Source organism: Schistocerca serialis, chromosome 1 (assembly GCF_023864345.2).
Source record: "Schistocerca serialis cubense isolate TAMUIC-IGC-003099 chromosome 1, iqSchSeri2.2, whole genome shotgun sequence".
NCBI classification, from domain to species: domain Eukaryota; kingdom Metazoa; phylum Arthropoda; class Insecta; order Orthoptera; family Acrididae; genus Schistocerca; species Schistocerca serialis.
In genome coordinates this window covers 438,766,938-438,791,412 of record NC_064638.1, presented here as the reverse complement: position 1 = coordinate 438,791,412, position 24,475 = coordinate 438,766,938, and the positions used below count along the sequence as shown (strand labels likewise).

The 24,475-nt window shown below is 38.8% G+C and overlaps 1 protein-coding gene across 1 annotated transcript in view; it reads right to left on the bottom strand.

Annotated features, from left to right (window-relative positions):
* LOC126472697 (ubiquitin carboxyl-terminal hydrolase 34) overlaps positions 1 to 24,475 on the bottom strand; it is a 529,852-nt gene that overhangs the window by 467,865 nt on the left and 37,512 nt on the right. Inside the window, exons 8-9 of the mRNA XM_050099952.1 lie at positions 24,098 to 24,307; positions 20,929 to 21,046 (exon numbers count right to left, since the gene is read on the bottom strand). Coding sequence (XP_049955909.1) covers positions 20,929 to 21,046; positions 24,098 to 24,307 — 328 coding nt within the window. The remainder of the gene's footprint in view (positions 1 to 20,928; positions 21,047 to 24,097; positions 24,308 to 24,475) is intronic.

Genomic DNA, 24,475 nt, shown 5'->3' with positions numbered 1-24,475 from the left:
AAGCTCTCCACCTCCCCGAACTTGTCCTCTATATGCTCCACAAAAAACTGAGGTTTTGTCGATATAAATGATTCACCATCAACTCACGTACAGACGAGGTACCGGGGTGAATAATCTCTACTGCCTTCTTTAGCCATACGTTCCTCCCATGGAGTGGCCAAGGGAGGGAAATGATCTTGGATGGTATTTCTTGCTGTTGAGGTCAGACCTCGATTGCTTAGAGACTGCTGGTGGAGGCCCACCAGCGAGAGACGATGTAACACGCTTCATTGCGGGTCATCCTCCCTGATGCCACCCGCTCTGACCATGGGCTCTCCCCACGGGCCCCATGCAGCCACAGCAAAGACCACCTGGCAGGATGGCCTTTGCCGGGAGTCCTGATGCCCCTGACAATAATGAATGGGCCAGATCTTAGGGCAAGATGGATATATAATGCATCATGTAAGGTGTCCTTCCCCAGATGGTGCGCACTAACAGAAAATTTTGAAATGTAGTGGTCAAACCCCTTAGGGGACCATCACATATAGGCCGAAACATTTGAGACTCCTTTTAGTCACCTCTCACGACAGGCAGGAATACCGCGGGCCCATTCTTACCCCCGAACCCACAGGGAGGTTTCACAAGGGTGTGCAGCCCTAATGTATTGTTAAACAATGATGACGGCATCCTCTTGGGTAACACATTCTGGCGGTAAAATAGTTTCCCACTCATATCTCCAGGTTGGGACTACTCAGGATGATATCATCAGGAGAAACAAAACTGGTGTTCTATGGATCAGAGCATGGAATGTTAGACCCCTTAATCACGTACATAGATTAGGAAATTTAAAAAGCCAAGTGGATAGGTTGAAGTCAGATATAGTGAGAATTAATTAACTTAGGGGGCAGGAGGAATAGGATTTCTGATCAGGTGAATATAGTGTTACAGATAATAATGAATAAGAAAATAAGAATGAGGTAAGCTACTATAAACAGCACAGCGAATGCATTATCATAGCCATGATTGACACTGAGCCCATAACCATCACGGTAGTCCATGTTCATATGCCAACTAGCTCCGTGGATGAAGATAAGACTGAAGAAATGTATGAGATAAAAGAAATTATTCGGATAGGTATGGGAGAAGAAAATTTGATTTTAATGGGAGACTGGAATTTGATAGTAGGATAATATTACTTGGTATAATAGAAGTGCTTGTGTTCAGTGGAATCAGCGTATGGAGATAACTAAGTGTGTCATGGTACAGGCTCTTCTAACATTAAGGAAATAAAGCTTTGAACATAGTCGCCTGGAGTAATGTGTGTGAAAAGAATAAGCAAGATTTGTATCTACATCGCCCTTCAGGCTAGAATCTACCACAGGGATATTTTTTTGAGAACGTACTCCACTAGCTAAAGAGGCAAGAAATGAAGGTAAAATAATGGAACTGATAGACATGATTGAATAATGAAAAAGATAACTGTATACAAACAAGTGTGGTGTAACTATATTGATGATCTATTTTTGAACTAGGCAACATTCAGTACTGTGTATATTGTGCAATTCATGACACTGCAGCTGGGAATGAGAGCTTAACAGAAAGAGCGATATTTTAGTGAGTACAAGTCATATAATGCTGCATTAGCGGATCTATAGGTTATCTGAAGACTTCTATTTGTGTTCTGAGGAATTATGAACTTAAAAGTGGAAATAGTGGAATGAAGAAAAGTAATTTTTCTGATTAAGAGATAACTTTGGTGCTAGAGTGATGTGAATATTCTGACAAGTCAACTATTTGGTAACATTTTGTGAGGATTTAATTTTCTGGTTGAACGACAGTAGCACTCAAAGTTGAGTGGAGAAGCAGGGCAATGATTTGGTACAACTTCCATCCCCTTAATTTTGATTTGAGTAGTAATTAAGTTATATGATGGTGACCATTCTCTGAGTTTTTGTTAGAAGTAATGTACATATTTTGGACATTAAGTTGATATGAGTCCATAAATGGTGCGAATTTCAAACCAGGGCTTGGAATTTTAGTGATTTTGCAAATCGAAAAGAAACCAAATCTTTCAATTTTAACAGTTTGAGACAACAATAACCTAGAGTAATGTTTTGTAGGGTAATGTGCACTTGGTTTTAAATTTTACTAGTTCCCACTTTTCATACTATAGTCAATTTTAGTTCTAATTATTGTGATGTTATGAGAACTGTAATGTATTTATTTATGCAGTAATGAGTATTATTTGCCATTAGTGTGAAACATTTTTTTCCTTATACTTAGAAGTAAAAGTGAGTGTATTAAAGTAGGGTATTTTGTCAGATTTTTTTTTCATGTACTGTGGCAGAGGAGAACCACCTCCAAGGGAACTGATAGCAGTGCATTTCCTTACTAGCTGTCACTTGGACCTGTTGAAGGTGTGGACGACTTGGTGAGAAAACATGTTAAAGCTCATTAAAATAGTGAAAGTGCTTGTGCAAAATATTAAACATTGAAAAAGTGATATTTTCTATCTGAAAATGAACTACAAGGTCCAGTGTAATTTAACTTTCTGCAACCCATAATCGTTTTATTCTCTGAAGCATGACAGGACTTGTATAAACTGACACGTATCTTAAAATGTAATCTTTATTTATCGAAAAAGGACATCACTTATGATGAAGATGCCTATTTTTATTAAAAATATAATTATATTTTGTGCCATTCTACAATACACTATATGTAAATATTTTGTATGGGGAATTTCATATGGCCAGTTCATGTAAGTAGGAATTTGAAATACACATGAACTGTAATTTTTGATACGGAGATTTCTTGTGTAATATTCTTTTGTGTGTAGAATGTTAAACCCACTTTCTGGGCTCACTTGTGGTCACTGACAAGCCCAGTTAGCTATTTGCAATATCTAACTGGTCAATCCAATGAGGGGTAATGCGACGAAGCAAGCTGGGATCTCACTGCGTCCTCTCTTGTTTTGCCATCTGGCTCCTTAAATTCATTTTATTTTTATTTCTGCCTAATTACCATTAATGTGAGTATAATTTGAATTTTCATAAAAGAGAAAGGTTGGCCCTCAGTCATAAGGAATATAGCACCAGGTCCAGTTCTGTGTTTAGTTTTGTGCATGTAATTAATTTCCTAATTTATTTTGGCTATTCCTAGTTAATTAGTCTGCAAGAACTGTGAACTGTGTGGTTAGGTTTTTACTGCTCATGATGTTCAACAGCAAACTACTGTAGCAGTTTGCCTGCAACCTATTAATGAGGCTTATCAAGATTTACTAATAGTGCATTGGCCATACAATTGTGTAATATTTGAGGTTGTGAACAGGGGGAGTAAAGAACTGTGAAACACAACTGTGCAACTGTCAGCTACATCATTTACAGTAGTCAATCCCCCATTTTTCAGCCAGTATAACAATGCAGTAAGACGGCACTGAGGACTATCAATGAATGAATAAAGCAGGCAAACGTCAGACAGTGACCTACTATCGATATGAACCCATCCAGACGATAGCAGCATCACCTGATGACAAATGACTGACAGGCAGACACACACACGTTGCATGTAGTATTAGTGAGCATGTGTAGAATGGCGAAAGAGCACAATCTATTTAAGTTTGAAGGGGAGCTGATTGTGATGGCTTGAAGGCTCGGCACGAGCATTTCTGAAACTGCATGGCTTGTCGGATGTTCGAGGAAGCTGTGGTGAGTGTCTTCAACATGTGGCGAAATAAAGGTCCACAGGTGGAGTTGGATTGCCATACCTCATTACAGATGTCGGATGATGTAGGCCAGGCAGCCTGTGAAACAGGACAGGCGGCAAACTACGATAGAACTAACATCATATTTTAATGCTGTGCAGAGTACATGTGTGTCTGAACATACAAGGCACCGAACACTCCAACGATTGGCCTCCACAGTCGATGACCGGCAACTATGACTGAAATAGGGACATGACCATCGGCACTGGACATTGATGCACTGGCAGAGCATTGCGTGGTCTGATGAATCCTGATACCTTCTTCATCATGTTGATAGGAGGGCACGAATCATTCATCTTCCAAGGTAACAGCTCCTTAACACCCATACTGTGGAATGGAGACAAGCTGGAAGAATCTCGATTATACACTGGCAGACATTCATATGGACCTCCATGTGTCCAGTGGAGCTTGTGCAAGGCACTATGATGGCCAAGGAGTATCAAACACTGGTTGCAGACCAAGTACACCCCTTCAAGGTGATCCTGTTTCCCAACAGCAGGGACATTTTTCAGCAAGATAATGTGCCATGTCAAAAAGCCAGGAATGTGGTGAATTGGAGATCACCACTGTGTTCCTCGAACGACTCCATGTGCTAGTCCCCCCAGCCCACCAGATCTGAACCCAATTGTACACATCTGGAATGTAATTTAACATACCATCAGAGCTCATCAGCCCCTTCCCCGGAATTTACAGGAATTTGGTGACGTCTCCTGCTGTTGTGGTGCCAACTCCCTTCAGTGACCTACCAAGGCATCAGTGCTTCCATGCCATGATGTGCCGCCATTGTTAACCATGTCAAATGTGGGCTAGTAGGTAGGTTGTCATAATGTTCTGGCTGATCAGTGTAAGATGAGAATCAACAAAAGCAAAATAAGGATAATGGAATTAGAACAGGTAATACTGAAGGAATTAGATTAGAAAATGAAACACTTGAAGTGGCAGACAAGTTTTACTTTATGGGCAGCAAATTAAATTATGGCCAAAGTAGAGAACATAAAATATAGACCGACAATGGCAAGGAGAGTGTTTGAGGAGAAATTTGTTAACATTGAACATACACTATGTGATCAAAAGTATCCGTACAGCCCCAAAAACATACTTTTTCATATTAGGTGCATCGTGTTGTCACCTACTGCCAGGTACTCCATATCAGCGACATCAGCAGTCATCAGACATCGTGAGAGAGCAGAATGGGGTGCTTCGCGGAACTCACGGACTTTGAATGTGGTCAGGTGATAGGGTGTCACTTGTGTCACAGGTCTGTACAAGAGATTTCTACGCTCCTGAACATCCCTCAGTCCCCTGTTTACAATGTGATAGTGAAGTGGAAATGTCAAGAGACCCCGTCTGTTGACTGACAGAGACCGCCGACAGTTGAAGAGTATCGTAATGTGTAATAGGCACACATCTATCCAGACCATCACACAGAAATTCCAAACTGCATCAGGATCCACTGCAAGTACTATGGCAGTTAGGCGGGAGGTGAGTAAATCATGGATTTCATGATCGAGCGGCTGCTCGTAAGTCACACATCATGCCAGTAAATGCCAAACGACGCCTCACTTGGTGTAAGGAGTGTAAACATTGGATGATTGAACAGTGGAAAAACGTTGTGTGGAGTGACGAATCACAGTACACAATGTGGCGATCCGATGGCAGGGTGTTGGTATGGTGAATGCCTGGTGAACATCATCTGCCAGAGTGTGTAGTGCGAACAGTAAAATTCGGAGGCAGTGGTGTGGTAGTGTTTTTTATGGAGGGGGCTTGCGCCCCTTGTTGTTTTGCATGGCACTATCACAGCACAGGCTTATGATTTTAAGCACCTTCTTGCTTCCCACTGTTGAAGAGCAATTCGGGGATGGCGACTGCATCTTTCAACACAATCAAGTACATGTTCATAATGCACGGCCTGGGGCAGAGTGGTTAGACGACAATAACATCCCTGTAATGGACTGGCCTGCACAGAGTGCTGACCTGAATACTATAGAACACCTTTGGGGTGTTATGGAATGCCAACTTCGTGACAGGCCTCACCAACCAACATCAATACATCTTCTCAGTGCAGCACACCGTGAAGAATGGTCTGCCACTCTCCAAGAAACCTTCCAGCACCTGACTGAAAGTATACCTGCAAGAGTGGAAGCTATCATCAAGGCTAACAGCGGGCCAACACCATACTGAATTCCAGCATTGCTGATGGAGGCCACAACAAATTTGTAAGTCATTTTCAGCCATGTGTCTGGATACTTTTGATTACAAACACTTAGATTTAAGTGTTAGGAAGACTTTTCAGAAAGTATTTGTAATGAGGGTAGCCTTGTATGGAAGTGAAACATTGATGATAAATAGTTTAAACAAGAAGGGAATGGAAGCTTTTGAAATGTGATGCAACAGAAGAGCGCTGAAGATTAAATGGGTAGATCACATAAATAGAGCACATTTAAAATTAGCTGTAACTTATGACAGTTAAGTACAGAGTGAGTGGAAGGGAAGCACAGTTGCCAATGTGTGCTGAAAGTGTCAGCAGGTGACAATGCTAAGCCTTTCGTCACAAAACCTGTCAAACTCTCTTGACTGCATGGACAGCAAGCTGCATGAGCCAGCTGATCTGCAGTTCTTCTTGAACTATTTTTGAAGAAACTATTGGGTAATATACTCTGATTCACGCACATCTTACAGCTTAATTCGTCAGCTTCATGATGAACTACCTATAATTTTAATAATGGCCACAGTTACGGTGATGTTTTGATATTAGGTAAATTAATGCAAGAAATTTGTATAAGTTTGCAGTGAAAAATCGGGGTTGCTATGACTTCGGTTTCGGTGCATGTTCGGTGATTTTTGCTGCATATGATATTGAGATAACATATTGCATTATTCTTTAAACTTGGAAGGATATCGATACCTGTCTCCAATGTCGGGAATATGAAATGTACATAAAGAGCTCCATTTTGCAACAAAATAAGTAAAGAAGTTACGCATCTATTTTTATACTGACAATGGGCTTTTCATAACTGTTGACCTGTTTTGCTCTGAGTTGCTAGTTTAATAATACACCGTCTCAGGGTTCTGTCACAATTTCAGCTGCAATAGAACATTAGTGAGACTAATATTTGTACACTCGGCTTCTGCAAAAGAAGTGCATGTTAACATGGCAACAAGAGATTATGTATTACTCAAAACTCGTCATGGTACTTAATGAATCCATGGTCTTCAACTACATTCTTCGTATGGCTAACAACTTGAGGCCACTCCTGTGGTGTAATATTTGCAACAGTTTCTTTTGTCAGCATTTCAACCTCACTGAGCGAACATTTATTGTTGCCACATTACTTTTCACCTATGCCCATTTGGATCTAAATGAGCGTGATAAAGAGAAATCGTGATTAAACTGTCCTTTAGTGTTAGCCAGTTCGTCAACATGGTAGCATGGAGTTATTGGCTTGAACAGCACTACAAACTCTGCCTTTACATGCTAGGCCAGTGGCGCACTGTTCATTACTATTGTTGAATTCGGAGGAATATTTTGCAGCAGAACATTGTCTTCACAGCCACTAACATGTTCTTGGATGACCACTTATTGTGAATTTCATGTTAACACATGCTGAACTTTTCCACAGAACACTCCACTGTCAGAAAATACCACTTTACAACAAGATTCGTCAAACATCTAATGCGTCACACAACATGGCACTGTTTATCCACAGTGTAGCAACAGGGTTGCTTCACCAAACAAACCGTTGGCACAGGGATGCCTCAAGTTTCCCCAAGTGAAATTCCCTGATGTTTCCCTGATTTCCAGACAAGTTTCAGCATTTTTCTCTGACAAATTTTGAGATTTCAAGGACAAGTAAAGACATAAGTTGAGAGAAAAATGTACGGACTCTCATATTTCTCCCATGTTTGAGCAAAAATCTAAAGTACTAACATCAATATCTTTTGTAATGAACTGTTTTTAGATGGAGAAAGCAAGCCAAATGGTATGCATGTTTCATTAAGACCACCATTGTTATTTTATTTCAATAAAAAGATACGCATCTGGTGAAAAAAATTGCATTTCCTTGGAGCTGCAAGGCAAATTTAAAATACCTTCACTGATTTCAGAAATAACCTCAGAAAAAAGTAGGTCTCTTGAAAGAAGTGTATAAGACAGGGAAGATGTGTGTAAACCAATACTATAGATGACCGCCAATAAAATGTTGGTTCTACTAAGTTCGTTATTGTCAATTATTACTCACTGTGTTACGTCTATTATTTACAGGTAGTGTGTGATTTTTCTTTTGAGAAATACGTGAGTACATAGTGTAAAAACCACCAACGACTGCCACAATTTTCTTCTTCTTATCATCCATTATTTTCTAATATATAAAGTACATTCGAAGTGTCAAAATGTACTACAAAACATAAAATGGCTATAAAATGCCGCACTGTACAATGTACTTTTGGTGAGATAGTCACAATTCCTGAAATCCATCGCCTGTGGCCTTTGGCCTGCCGAGGAGCACCTATGTCCTGGGTCCACGGATAAACCACGAAAATCCGCCACATTATGCCCACACACAATTAAACCCGCCCAGCGGGCATATCGGTGAGACTAGATCTGATGGGCAGGGTCTGCACATTAGTGGGAAATGATGAGCTTCAGATCGGCAAGCCCGATCCATTAGAGAAACCCGCAGAAATGGCCTGTGGTTTTGGTCACGGAAATCCACTCGTGGCCAGCTATTCACGTGTCACACACTCTCAAAAAAATAAATATTCAGCCTTAGCCTTTGTTGGAAAATGAGAGCATACACACATTCACACAATCACTCAGACACAACTCATGCTCACATGACTGCTGTCTATGACTGCTGAATCAACAATCTCTGGCAATCAGATCCAAACAAATCACCGCTCACGCCTCCTTGCCTCTTGTCGGCAGCTGTTAGACTAGCAGCAAGAAGTGGTGGCAGCTCTGACTGAAAGCTGAGGGGAGTGGTGGGAAAGGGAGAAGCAGTAAGAATGAGGGAGTAGGGAAGCGGCGTACGTACTCAGCTACACTCAGTCAGTGACAATGCATGATATCTCAGCAAACAAACCATTTCATTTACTGGGACAAAAACAAGATTTTACGAGAGGTCTTTTTCCCCAAATTTCCCTATTTCCCTGACACAACTGAAATTCTCATATTTCTCTGATTTCCAGAACTTGTGGCAGCATGACAAGGAAAGCCGTCTCACCACTCGGGTTACCTCAGCAGTCATGTCACATCCCCATCAGTGAGACAGACATCAAAAGTTGCAGCTAATTCTAGGTGAGGTACTGAATAGAAAAGAAATTTGTGTCACAACCTAACTAGAATAAAAGACTGGTTGATAACACACATTCTGAGACATCAATGGATCACCAGTTTAGTACTGGTGAGAAGTGTGAAGGACAAAAACTGTTGAGGGAGACCAAGAGATAAACACATTAAGCAGATTCAGAAGGATGTAGGTTGCAGTAACTATTCAGAGATGAAAAGGCTCTTACAGGACAGAGTAGCATGTAGAGTTCCATCAAACCAGTGCTCACAGTGAAGACAACAACAACAACAACAACAACAACAACAACTGTATCACTTGCCTAAGCCAACACTTTAACTATATTTGCTTGGAGAATCCAAGCTGATATTAGTTTGAGTTTCCTCACAACTTTCTCTATGGCTACACTAAAGAGTAGAGGGACAGAGCATCTCCCTGTTTCAATCAAGTTATTACAATGATCATTTGACTGTGCAGCAGTATTCTTCTAGAGAAGTTAAAATATTAAGGTATCGGAGACCTTTCTGGTACCTAGAGTTCATCCTGTCTAACTCAATATAGTATAATCCCACTTTTATGTTCCCGTAATTAATGTTTTGCCACCATTTACAGCATTTTTATCGGTCCCGTAAAATTTACTATGCACACAATTTTTATTCGCATCCGATTTTGAGTCAACAAATGTATAATTTTCTGCGATTTACATTTTATGAAAAAATGTTCATGGGACAAAAAACTGCCATAAATGGCACTTGCATGACACTGGCCACCAAGTAGTGCTTACAAGCATTACGTGATCAAGTTTCTTGACACCAGAGCACTCTACACAGTGAATATGAACCGGTAAACATGTAAAAGCTGGAACAATTCGTGCCGTACCTCCTGCCACTGTGAAGCTCTAGTCGATGTGGTGGTCAGTATGATTAACTAGGTTTGTTCAAATAAAGATATCAAGACCAATCACAACCATTTTCAAATTTTCTCTATGGCACATGCACAGTTTCACGATTGTTGCGATCGTCATCACACCTCTGTCAAATCATAATTAGCATGTTTCATCATTTGGCCACTTGTAGAGCTAGTTGAGACTTTCACTCACTTTGTGTTGCTCAAATGTTTTTTGTTTAAACACAGTGCCAATTTCCATGCTGAGTAAAACGTGTTTTGAGAATTTATTCCTGTTGCCAGGTGCAGCATTTACATACTTTTTTTGTTACAGTAACAATGGGAGTGATAGTTTGCTCGTGTGCATTTTCTACATAACTGAGGAGGCACAGTACCTGATAACCTCATAAAGGCTACAGTGCATGACATGCAAAACACCACATACGCAAACAGCACAAAAAATACTTACGTAAATATTTAATTTTGCACTTGAGTACAAAACAAAAAAATTCTCCAAACGCATCAGGCTAAGCATGAAGAAATACGTAACTGGTGCAGTGTTTCATTATTTAAATAATAAATTCGAGCTGCAGGCTTTCCAAAAAGATTATGACGCATGAAATTGATCAAATGTTTCTACTTCCCATCCTGGGAATTTATTGGATAATAAATCTTTATTAGATAATAAACAAGTCCCTGACAAATATTTTGATGCCTATTATGTACATACACATAAACTAAAAATGCGAGAGGGTATCCTATACACAACTTTTACAGCTTAAAACATTATTTCCCACTTTTATACAATTTTTTTTTAAGTCCCTTGAAAATTTTAAACGCAGGGTTTTACTAAAGAGGCAAAATGTGTTAACAAGCTCAGTGATCGCACACAATGAAACAGCGTCTTCTGAAGGGGGAATAATCACAGCAGGTATACCACAGAGATCGATACTGGGTCCACTCTTGCTTTTTTAGATATAAATAATCTTTCATCACATATCTCAGAAACAATAGTCTCTCTCTGCCAATAATGCAAGTGTTATAATGAAGCCTAAATGCAATAACTTAAACATCTGAAAATGTAAATAATATTTTATTGTGTATTAATAATTGGTTCTCAGCAACTGATTGTCACTGAATATAGATAAAACACAATGCATGCAACTCAGTATGGCCCAAGGCTGACTACACCATTAGAAATAATTTGTGCGTGTAACTCAATAAACGAAATAGAATATTATAAATTCCTGTATGTTTATATTGGTACAAACATGAACTGGAAATAACAGGTTACCAATCTTCTGAAATGTCTAAGCCTTACAACTTTTGCCTTACATATAAAGTCAGATGAAAATCTTAAAAAGTGGACCTACTTTTGCTACTGTCATTCAACAATGTCTTGTCATATTCTGGAGAAACTCATTACTGATGAAGAAAGTTTTTGTTGCACAGAAGTGTGTCATAAGAATAGTACGTGTTGTGCATTCTTCAGCTTCTTGGAGAGAGATCTTTTAACAGTTGGCCATACTGGCAATAGTCTCACAAAACATTTCCTTCCTTATGAAGTTTTCACCGCGCGGGATTAGCCGAGTGGTCTAAGGCACTGCAGTCATGGACTGTGCTGCTGGTCTTGGCAGAGGTTCGAGTCCTCCCTCAGGCATGGTTGTGTGTGTTTGTGCTAAGGATAATGTAGGTTAAGTAGTATGTAAGCTTAGGGACTGATGACCTTAGCAGTTACGTCCCATAAGATTTCACACACACCTTATGAAGTTTGTAGTCAACACTCAGTTACAGTTTGAAAACAATATTAATGTTCATAAATATAGAAGAAGAAGCAGATATGATTCACACTATCCATCACTCAAATGTGATGCAGAAAGGAATGACACATTCTGCCATAAAAATCTTTAACCATTAACCAACTTACCCAAAAAATTTATTGGATAATACAAAATTAAATTCAAACACAAACCAATACATCTGCTTAACAACTTGTTTAACTCCACAGAAAGTGTAGTATGGTGTGTGTGTGTGTGTGTGTGTGTGTGTGTGTGTGTGTGAGAGAGAGAGAGAGAGACAATGAACATATTAAAGTACAAACTACAGTACGCAAGTAAGAAACTTAAGAAATAATGTAAATGTCCCAGATCTTGCCATATTTTCTGCTGAGATGTACTATAATTGCACAACTGACTCATTCCACATCATAGCAAGAGGTCACCATTATGCTCTATTGATCATGCAAACAAAGATAACTAACCATATTCTTTTAAATTAATTTTATACAATAAATATGGATGGCATTGTATACTGACCAGAAAAGTATATCTATACAGCTCAGCTATCTAGACATGGTGTCATGCCACCATTTAATTATGCACTTTACAAACATTCAATAAATTAATCTACTCATGTTTTTCTACAGCAAGTACTTGATAGTTTTAAATGGAACTAATTTCACCCTCTTCAAAACCATTTTGTTATATAATTACTATTAATATTTGCTACAACAGAAAACTGCTACATGAAAATAAATTTTAACTGATTAAATATCACTGCCCAAGAAATTGTTCTTATTAGAGTGTTCTTTCCTGGGGAATTATAAAAATGACACTAGCTGATGGGTGAATCAGGTAATCAAGGACACTAGATGGAGTAGAAAACTGACGCAAGTAAAAAAAAAAAATATATCTTGTAACATAGTGTAGTCTACAAATGACAATTATCTTCCATCTTTACTTTTCATGATTAAAGGAATTCATGAACAGTGATACAAGATGAACTATGATGATATTCTGAAGACTCTCAGCTCTTGTTGCAAGAAACAGGGTCACTTTTTTAATGAAGATTCACTGAAGTATGCTTAATAACTTCAAAAATTGTGAATGTGAATGCAGGATAGTGAAATCCACATAAGAAATTTTTACAGTAAGAACAAATTGTTCCTGATTTACAGCAGAATGATTCATATGATAATTGCAAGAAGTTTACATTAAATAAGTGTGTTATAACCATACGTAATTAAAAGAGTCACTGAAAGCTTTGATCACCACTGACTTCCAGTACACTGTTGTACTTCTAACAAAGCATTAACTCATAGTCAGTTCAATAGTTCAGTCTTTTGCTGAAAGTATTAACAACAATGGGATAGCTGAAAACTAGAAATGCTTGAAGGACCTCCACAGTTGTACTTCATGGGTTATTCCGTTACTGTGGAGCTGAAACTGAAACTAGAGTACTTCTGTTCAATATTTTTCCCTTTATTCTTATTTTTACAGTTTAAAAGGAGATCTGACAAGGAGATCTCACAGACTGGCCCTCCTTCATTATCTTTATTCTACCAGGAAGTTGAACATCAGTGCTCACAACACTAATTTAACAAATAACATGATGCAATTCCCAATAAGCTCAAAAAAATTGCCTTTAAAGATCAGAATATTTTAGAGTACTGTAAAGTACAAAACATTTTGAGCACATTCAAAGAGTCACTAGTAGCGGTGTGTGCAAGTCTTGGAACCACTAATACAAAACACTACCTGTTCATTTCTGGAGATTAAACAGTATTATTCATGAATGTATTTTTTATTCAATATACAGGCATTTCATATGTCGATAAAAACCATATACAATTTGAATTTAGCAACACACACACACACACACACACACACACACACACAGACATACAAAAAGCAAGAAAACCTCATGCATACATGACCGCCAACTCCGGCCGGAACGCATTATCACATGGGACGCAAGCAGCAATCAGGAGGGAGTTGGAGAAGGGGAAAGGATGGTAGTATACAGATGGGAAGAGAGATGAACTACCTTTCTCAACGTCCTTCACACTCCGAACTCACAACCTCATTCCTTATATGCCTTACTAACTTTATCCTAACCCACAACTTCTCAACTGACGGGAAGATATATAAACAAATCTGCAGCACAGCCATGAACACCTGCATGACACCCTCCTGTGCCAGCCTTCTTATGGGCCATCTCGAGCATACCTTCCTAGCCTCCCAAAACACCAAACCCCTAGTCTGGTTCAGGTCCATCGATGGTACCTTCTTGATATCGACCCAGGGCAAAGACACTATCTTTGTTCCCTGTCACACAAAAAAATCCCTCCCATATAGCCTGGCCACCTGGGGACGGAGCATCTTCAGTGACAAAACTACCTTGTGTAGTATGCTGAGGGTCTCACCCAGGCCTTCACAGCCTACAGGCTTAGTCCGCAAACAGATCTCCTGTGCCAGTTCCCCTCACACCCACAATCCTACCACCATCCCAAAGAACCAACCACGTAGGAGTGTCCCCTTCATCACCCAGTACCACCCCGGACTTAATTAACTGAACTACATCCTTCATCAGGGCTTTAATTACCTATCAAGGTGACCTGAAATGAGGGACGTCCTACCTGAGATACTTCCCACCCCTCTTAAAGTGGTGTTTTGTCAGCCACTCAACCTCCACGACATCTCAGTCCATCCCCACGCCACTCCCAATCCCAACCTCTTGCCACAAGGATCATATCCCTGTGGTGCAAATCCTACCCAATCCCCCCACCCAGCACTTCCTATTCCTGCCCTGTCACAGGTCTATCCTATCCTGTCAGTGGACGCGTCACCTCTGAACGCAGCCACGTCATTTACCAGCTCTGCTGCAATCATTGCACAGCTTTTTATATTGGTATGACTACTAAGCAGCTGTCCACCAGGATGAACAGCCACCGCCAAACTGTCACCAAGAGCAAAGTAGATCCGGTGGCATAAAGCTGAACATAACACACTTGATTTCAATGGTTGCTTCACTACCTGAGCCATCTGGATCCTTCCCTCCATCACCAGCTTTTCTGAACAGCACAGATAGGAGTTATCCTTAACGCACATTCTCTGCTCCTGTGACTATCCAGCCGCTACCGTAACTATCCCGGCCTCAACCTATGGTAAAATACTGTCCCCACATCCTTCAACCAATAGTTTCCACCTTCTCCTGTCGTCTCCTTCCCAGTCTCTTCTCCCACCCTGTTTATTTGCAGCCATCTGCCAACACATCCACTCGTCTTTCCCCGTTCCTATCCTTTTTTTCCCCACCCCCCTGCCCCACAACCTCCTGACGCAGCACCTGTTGGCAGTCTAGTCCCTACACACTCCACCAGACAGCGTTTGTCTCTCTCCCTACCCATACTCTACTATCCCTTCCCCTTCCCCATCCCCTCCAGATTACTGCTTGCATCCCATGTGATGTTGCACTCCAGCCCGAGATGCTGGAGTTGGCGGTCATGTATGCTGAGGTGTGCTTGGATAAGTGCGTTTGCAAGTTTTACTGATGAAGGCTGTGGCCGAAAGCTATATGCGAGTGTCTTTTGATAGTGCCTATCTGCAACTTGCAACTTCTTTGCAGTACGTAGAAATCTATCTTTTCCTACACTGTTGATGTTCCTAACTGGAGTTTCCTGCGTTTGATTTAAAATTTGAATTTTTTTCTGTCAGTATTTTAAAGTAAAAAGATATGATTCATATTAAAAATTATTAATCAATATCTGTTAATTAACATTTCCATTTGGTAATAAAGAATTTAAGTAACAGTACAGCAAAGTTGCTACTACCAAAAATCAAGCCTGCAACTTTGCAATTTCGAGACCTACACTGCTACACCCTCAGCTACCAGTGACTCTCTTCATCCTTTGACTGCTACAGATGTGCCCTCTGCATTCTGTGTTGATTGCAGCTTTGATGGTGGTGTATCTGCTTGCCTAATGTTGCTACCCATGCTGTAAGATGGCGTTTCAGCTGCTATGGAAATACGTATCATCTAATTTTAAGAAAACTATTCAGTGAAAAAACTTGGTGGCTGCACATCTTACCATCTCATATCTTTGTTTGACAGATGACTAAATATCTTTTTATTATTCGTCACAGTTACTGTGCTGCACCAAATAGAGTAAATCACTGCAAAAATTTTAATGAGTTTCCAGAGATAAAAACACATTGTGTAAACGTTGGGTATGTTTGATTTTAAGCGATAAGTCACTGTGTATAAAACGCACGTAAGATATCGACATTTTATTTAAAACTGAGAGCAGAATGATACCTGATTTTGTTCTTGAATTATTGGTTTTTATATCGGGTGGACGGGTGCACATGGGGCGCAGTTCCGTCCCTGTGTATCCGGAATCATGTGGTCATCACAACCATCATATTTCACAAATGGTTCAAGAGATCAAAACAAAGTTCTTTGCAAATTATAGCATGCAAAGAGGCATGTATCTTATATGATAAATACTCAAAACTTTTTTATTCACCAACGTATGGAAGTAACTCAAGCCACAGCAATGACAGAGTTGAGGAATGGGACACACTATCACTTCAAAGGAAAACCCACATTCTGCATTTAAACACATCCTCGGTACCTGGGGAGTGGCAAAGCATGAGGAGTTAACACTTCCACAGTGGTCAAAGGGTTGATAAATGAACATGTTTCACACTTAGCAGAACTGACCTCCAAATACAATACATATTAAGAATACTGGAGTGAGCCAGTCTGCATGGTCTCATTGTGAGTGCAAATCAGTATCTTTTGTGGGAACAAATGGAATTTGTTGACACTTTGCTTTCAGTAGATACAATTACCTTTGAATTAATGAATTCAAATATAAAACATTGAGAATAAAAGTCAGTCCATGCACTGTACCACTTAACAACCCCCATTCCCCCCCAAAAAAGGTATTATTATTATTATCTTTCCTTTCTCAGACCTTAGGTCTGGTTCGGAATGAAAGTGACGCGGACCTTGATCAAGCGTCACTTCGTTTTAACTGTACGGTATATGCTACATTGCGTTTAGGAACTTTCGGGTAATTGAACATGTATCAATAATTACGGATTTCTGAAGTTGTATATATAAGTTTGGATGTAGCTGTATTGCATTGATGTACTGGTGGATATTGCGTGGTATGACTCCTGTAGTTGAAAGTATAATTGGTATAATGTCAACTTTATCCTGATGCCACATGTCCTTGACTTCCTCAGCCAGTTGGATGTATTTTTCAATTTTTTCTCCTGTTTTCTTCTGTATATTTGCTGTATTGGGTATGGATATTTCAATTAGTTGTGTTAATTTCTTCTTTTTATTGGTGAGTATGATGTCAGGTTTGTTATGTGGCGTTGTTTTATCTGTTATAATGGTTCTGTTCCAGTATAATTTGTATTCATCATTCTCCAGTACATTTTGTGGTGTATACTTGTATGTAGGAACGTGTTGTTTTAAAAGTTTATGTTGTAAGGCAAGCTGTTGATGTATTATTTTTGTGACGTTGTCATGTCTTCTGGGGTATTCTGTATTTGCTAGTATTGTACATCCGCTTGTGATGTGATCTACTGTTTCTATTTGTTGTTTGCAAAGTCTGCATTTATCTGTTGTGGTATTGGGATCTTTAATAATATGCTTGCTGTAATATCTGGTGTTTATTGTTTGATCCTGTATTGCAATCATGAATCCTTCCGTCTCACTGTATATATTGCCTCTTCTTAGCCATGTGTTGGATGCGTCTTGATCGATGTGTGGCTGTGTTAGATGATACGGGTGCTTGCCATGTAGTGTTTTCTTTTTCCAATTTACTTTCTTTGTATCTGTTGATGTTATGTGATCTAAAGGGTTGTAGAGGTGGTTATGAAATTGTAGTGGTGTAGCCGATGTATTTATGTGGGTGATTGCTTTGTGTATTTTGCTAGTTTCTGCTCGTTCTAGAAAGAATTTTCTTAAATTGTCTACCTGTCCATAATGTAGGTTTTTTATGTCGATAAATCCCCTTCCTCCTTCCTTTCTGCTTAATGTGAATCTTTCTGTTGCTGAATGTATGTGATGTATTCTATATTTGTGGCATTGTGATCGTGTAAGTGTATTGAGTGCTTCTAGGTCTGTGTTACTCCATTTCACTACTCCAAATGAGTAGGTCAATATTGGTATAGCATACGTATTTATAGCTTTTGTCTTGTTTCTTGCTGTCAATTCTGTTTTCAGTATTTTTGTTAGTCTTTGTCTATATTTTTCTTTTAGCTCTTCCTTAATATTTCTATCATCTATTCCTATTTTTTGTCTGTATCCTAGATATTTATAGGCATCTGTTTTTTCCATCGCTTCTATGCAGTCGCTGTGGTTATCCAATATGTAATCTTCTTGTTTAGTGTGTTTTCCCTTGACTATGCTATTTTTCTTACATTTGTCTGTTCCAAAATCCATATTTATATCATTGCTAAATACTTCTGTTATCTTTAGTAATTGGTTGAGTTGTTGATTTGTTGCTGCCAGTAGTTTTAGATCATCCATGTATAGCAAATGTGTGATTTTGTGTGGGTATGTTCCAGTAATATTGTAACCATAATTTGTATTATTTAGCATGTTGGATAGTGGGTTCAGAGCAAGGCAGAACCAGAAAGGACTTAATGAATCTCCTTGGTATATTCCACGCTTAATCTGTATTGGCTGTGATGTGATATTATTTGAATTTGTTTGGATATTAAGTGTAGTTTTCCAGTTTTTCATTACTATGTTTAGGAACTGTATCAATTTAGGATCTACTTTATATATTTCCAATATTTGTAGTAACCATGAGTGGGGTACACTATCAAAAGCTTTTTGGTAATCGATGTATGCATAGTGTAGCGACCTTTGTTTAGTTTTAGCTTGATATGTCACCTCTGCATCTATTATCAGTTGCTCTTTACATCCTCGTGCTCCTTTGCAACAGCCTTTTTGTTCTTCATTTATAATTTTGTTCTGTGTTGTATGTGTCACTAGTTTCTGTTTAATGACTGAAGTTAATATTTTGTATATTGTTGGTAGGCATGTTATGGGGCGATATTTAGCTGGATTCGCTGTGTCTGCTTGATCTTTAGGTTTCAGATAGGTTATTCCATGTGTAAGTGTATCAGGGAATGTGTATGGGTCTGCAATGTAACTGTTAAATAATTTAGTTAGATGTGAATGTGTTGAGGTGAACTTCTTTAACCAGAAATTTGCTATTTTATCATTTCCAGGGGCTTTCCAATTGTGAGTAGAATTAATTGCTTGGGTGATTTCATGTTGCAAAATTATCACTTCAGGCATTTGTGGTATCATCTTGTATGTGTGTGTTTCTGCTTGTATCCACCGTGCATGCCTGTTATGTTGTACCAGGTTTGACCATATGTTGCTCCAGAAGTGTTCCATGTCTGTTATGTTTGGTGGATTGTTTATTTCAATGTGTGTGTTATCTATTGTCTGGTAAAATTTCTTTTGGTTTGTGCTGAATGTTTGGTTTTGTTTCCTTCTATTTTCACTTTTTTTGTACCTTCTGAGTCGTTTGGCGAATGCTTGTAATTTCTGCTTCTTTTCGTCTAATTGCTCTGTCGCTTCTTGTTGTGAGATTTTACCTAACCTTTTTCGTTTTTTTTCCGAGATTTCATTTCTTATAAATTGTGTTAGCTGTCCGATGTCTTTTCTCAGTTTTTCTATTTTGATCTGTAGCCTGTGTTGCCATGCTGGTTTTGTGGGTTTCTTCTGTGTGTTGGTTGGTTCTGATCTCTGCCTAGTGTGTATATTTAGTGTAGTGGGTGCTCCTATATATACCAGTAGTTGTAACTCTTCCATAGTTGTGTTTTCATTTATTTTGTTGTGTATGATTGTGTTGATAGTTTTTATTGTTGTTTCGACTTGTGGGTTATTTGGTGGTCTATGTAAGAACGGTCTAATGTCTGTATTTGTGTCTTTGTATTCTATATATGTTAGCTGAAATTTTTCTTCTATATCTAATATCTGTGTCACTTTGTGTTCTATTTGTGCTTGTTCTGGTGGCTGCCTTAAGATTTCGTTTTCCTCTGATTGTTTAATTGGTGCGTGTTGTTCTTTGTTTGTTTGCTCTGGGATGTTTGAGTCCATTACTGTATTTTCTTCTTCTTCTGATTGCACATTATTTTGTTCCAGTATTTGTTGTACTTGTTGTTTGATGTTATCTAATTCTGACTGGGGTATCCTGTTATTTTTTATTATTACACGGATCTGATCAGCTAGACGTTGTTCTGTTAAAAATTTTAATTCTGGGTATCTGGTAATAAATGTTGTGTATACTTGTGATCTGTATCCAGTTGTGTTGGTTCCTAGGTTTGTTGCTTGGTAATAACAGAACATGAGGTGTCGATTAACTTCATCTGACCATCTCATCCTCTGTCTTTGTTTTCCTTCTAGGGTGGTTGCAGGAAGCATATCCTGCAAAACACCTCTATTTGGATTTAAATCATTTTCCAGTTGGCTAGCAGTGTTGTTACCATTGTGGGCGGGCATAGGGTTCAAGCGTCGTCCCCGACCATGACGGCGCTTGTCCGAGGCTTCATTAGTTCTGTCCTGAACCAACTAATCACACTAAAAGGGGGGTTAGCCCTATTAGTGGTTTGTTCTTTTCGTCGCCTTTTACGACTGGCAGAACATACCGGAGGCCTATTATTATTATTATTATTATTATTATTATTATTATAAGGAGAAAGATTGAAAAATATGCCTAATGACACATTCTTCCATGTTCTAAGTGAACCATATTCAAAAATTTTTATGTCAGTAAAATTTACAGGAATGCATCCTAATTGGATTTCATCCTGCCATGCAAAACACATCAAATCAAGCAAGTGATTGTAAGTGATATTCTTGAGCTGACTATTTTAATTGCCTTGGTGATTTAAATAATATCCATTCTGTTAGATCATTTGTCCCATTACAGAGCACTTCCAGCTAAGCAGTGTTCTAAAGTGTACTTCGTTACAATCACCCATTTACATTTAAATAGACTAATTATTATGTCTGTTAATAAGCTACCCTTCAGAAACTCTTCCTTTTCACTTCTTGTTTAGCCTCACGCACAAGTGAGCCATATATTTTCTTTTTAAGTGATCTTTTTCCTTCTTCATACAAGCAGAGAAAGCAATCTTTTGCAATTCCAACACCAAGTAATCAATCATTTATGGTAATAAAAACTACTGCACTCACCGTCTGAGTTTTCAACATTAATGGGGCTCTTTTTGTGTTTGCTATTATTTACTGTTTTATCACCTTGATCTTTCTCCTTTGTTATCAACTGAGCAGTATCTGATGGCATGCAACAGCCCTGAAAAAAAACAAATACAACATAACAAATAAATGCTGTACTTTTTTAAGAATGTAAAGCTATCACTGAAATGGTATTTATACATTTTTATTGTTCCTGTAACCAACAATCATAATTTAACATGAAATCAATGACAAGCAATGAAACCAGTCTTTCTAGAAGGTAATAGTACAAACTCAACATCTCTAATTTCGGAAGCTTCGGAAGCGAGTATTAGATGATGATCTGCGATGAATGGTATGGATCTAGTGTGTCAGCCATCTGGTGACAGAATAGATGGAACTTAGAGAATTAGCAGACAAATTATTCGCATGTGGATACAGACATCAATTCCAAATACTTATGAATCAGCACACACGCACTAGACGGGGATAATGCACATACGTACAGATGGAGGTATTCAGAGCATGGTTCCTGCTTGTTATTGTTTATGGTGTACTGTTACAATTGACATCTGTGGCCAGCAGCTAATTTTAGGTTTTATTGTGGAGAGAGCTGCACATTTTTCAGTGAGTAAATTTTCGCAAAAGCAGTCAGGCCTCAGCAGTCACAGACTATGGTCTGTGTGTGTGTGTGTGTGTGTGTGTGTGTGTGTGTGTGTGTGTGTGTGTGTTTGTCGTGCCTACCTGCGACTCAGCATTTCCGCTATCTGGTGAGTAGCAACTGTTCTTTTCATAACACTGTAATTAAACAAAAGCAATATTTTTTGCCAGCAGACTCCCCGAAAAACAAAAGCTGACCAAAATGAAAATGAGTGTAAAGATGGCAAAAGAGAGGCATACAATGACTCTGAAAATACAATTTTGTCAACTGATCTGAATACCTATAAAAACCCTAAGAGGTTTTGGTCTTACGTAAAATCAGTAAGCAGATCGAAATCCCCTATTCATTCACTCAGTGACCACAATGGCACTGAAATGGAAGCTAACTCAGAGAAGGCCAAAATACTGAATCTTCAGAAATTGTTTTGCCATAAAAGATCATAACATAGCCCTTTCTTTCAATCACCGAATGGCCACCGAAATGGCAGATACTGAGATAACTGTTTTCGGAACAGAAAATCAACTACAATTGCTTAGTAGTGGAAAAGCGTCAGGATCTTATCAGATATTAATGAGATTCTACAGAGACTATGGGAAAGAAATTGCCTCCCTTCTAACATCAGTTTATCATAGATTGCTGGAGCAATGAAAGGTAGCTACTGAATGGATAAAAGAGCAGGTCATGTGTGTTTACATGAATAGCTGCAGGACAGATGCACATAATTATATGCCCATATATGTCAATTTGCAGTAGAATTACAGAACATGTTTTATGCTCAAGAATTATGACTTTTTGGAGAGTGAAAATCTCCTCTAGAAAAATCCACGAGACTTCCACACACAAAGATCTTGCGAAAATTGGTTCGCTCTGTTCTTCCACAAGACCCATAGCACTGTAGACAATGGCGCTCAGGTTGATGCCATGTTCCTTGACTTCAGGAAGGCATCTGACACAGTCCCGCACTGTCATTTAGTGGGGAAAAAAACCACCACAAGCTTACTGATTGTCGGACCAGATTCAGGAATAGAAAGTGCTGGAAACTTTTGAAGTCTGTTTGCAGATGATGCAGTTGTCTGTAACAAAGTAGCCACATCAGAAAACAGTATCGATTTAAGAACGACCTGCAGAGGAATGATGAATGGGGCAGGCTCTGGCAGTTGAACCTCAAATGTAAATAAATGTAATATATTGTGCATACAAAGAAAAAGAAACATATTAGCGAACAACTACACTATTGATAATAAACTGCTGGAAACTACAACTATCATAAAATATCTAGAACTAACTATCCACAGTGAACTTAAGTGAAATGACTGCAAAAAGCAAATAGTGGGAAGAATGTAACTCATCCATGAAGGAAGTGGCATATAAGGCACTTGTTCTACCAATTGTTGAGTATGGTTCTTCTATTTGGATTCCTTTGGAGGGAGGGAGGGAGGGAGAGCAATGCATTTTGTCATGGAATTGTTCAGTCTGTGCAACAGCATTACAGAGGTGCTCAACAAACAGCTTGAACATGTACAAAAGTGAATAAATTTTGAAGGGAAATGTTTTGAGAAAAAATGAACTCATTTCTTTCATTGTTTCTGAGGAGGGGGAGATTATTTAATGGTGGCCTTCATTCAGAACACATTCCATACATATTACTAAATCTACAACTTTGCTTCCTCTGCTTTTTCTCAAAGTTAGAGGCTTTATTGCAAAAAACTTACAAAAACTTTACAGTTCAAAGTACTGGGCAATACTTTCTCCCATATTTCAGGCAGCATATGAGTCCTGTGGTGGATGAACTGGGCATCTTTTGAGGAGATCCAAGAATTGATCCAATTACTGGAAGTGTTCGTCAGCCAGGCTGTGTGCCATTATCAAAAAAGATGGTAGTCAGAGGGAGTAATGTCTGAAAAATATGGCAGGGGGGTAGGACTTTCCATCTCAACATTTCCAAATATGCTTTGACAGGTTTTGGAACATGGAGTCGAGCACTATCATGATGCAAAATCATCTTTTCATGTCTATTGCTGTATTGTGGCTGTTTGAATTTAAGCATTCAAAGTTTGAAAATACCCACTGTGTGGCAGTAATCACATTGGAAATCTTTTCACATGAACCAATTGAGTACAAATAACAAATCCACCAATGCACTGTCCTTTTATACCTCGTGTACATGATACTACTGCCATCAGTATATGTGCATATCGCTATCCCACGACTTTTGTCACCTCAATGTAGACTATTCAATAAAAAGTAACAGGAAAAAGAATTTTTTTTTTTTTTTTGCTTATATCTTTACTATTGTTTCCCTGTGTGTGTGTGTGTGTGTGTGTGTGTGTGTGTGTGTGTGTGTGTGTGTGTGTGTATCAGAGTCAGAGACAGAGACAGAAAGAGAGAGAGAGAGAGAGAGAGAGAGAGAGAGAGAGAGAGAGAGAGTTTTCAGTCTATTTATTATATATCACAAGAAATGTCACCCAGAGAGAAAAAAGCATAAAAACACAATTCTCTAATACAGACCTGCTCATCTTCAGAGTTACTATTCTCCATGCTGATGCTATTTTCACTGCTGCTAACGTCACCAGTTCGGTTGGTTCTTGCGCCATTAACACCAGGTTTCAGTACACTTTTATTTCCCATTGATAAAAAAGGAGCCTCAGTCGTTACTTGGCTGTAGGTTCCAGCACTTGTCCATATAAATTTTATAAGTGCTGAAGCAAGATACAGGCTCTGAAAATAATTTTGGAAACACATGAGATATAATTAAGTAGCAAAATATATCACAAAATGTAACATCTGACTGTTGTTCAATCAATGAGTTACTTTTAGAAACAAGTTAATTTTTCAGGACTCAACTTTTCATTGTTAGTTAGAAATCATACGCAAAGTCTAAAGTTA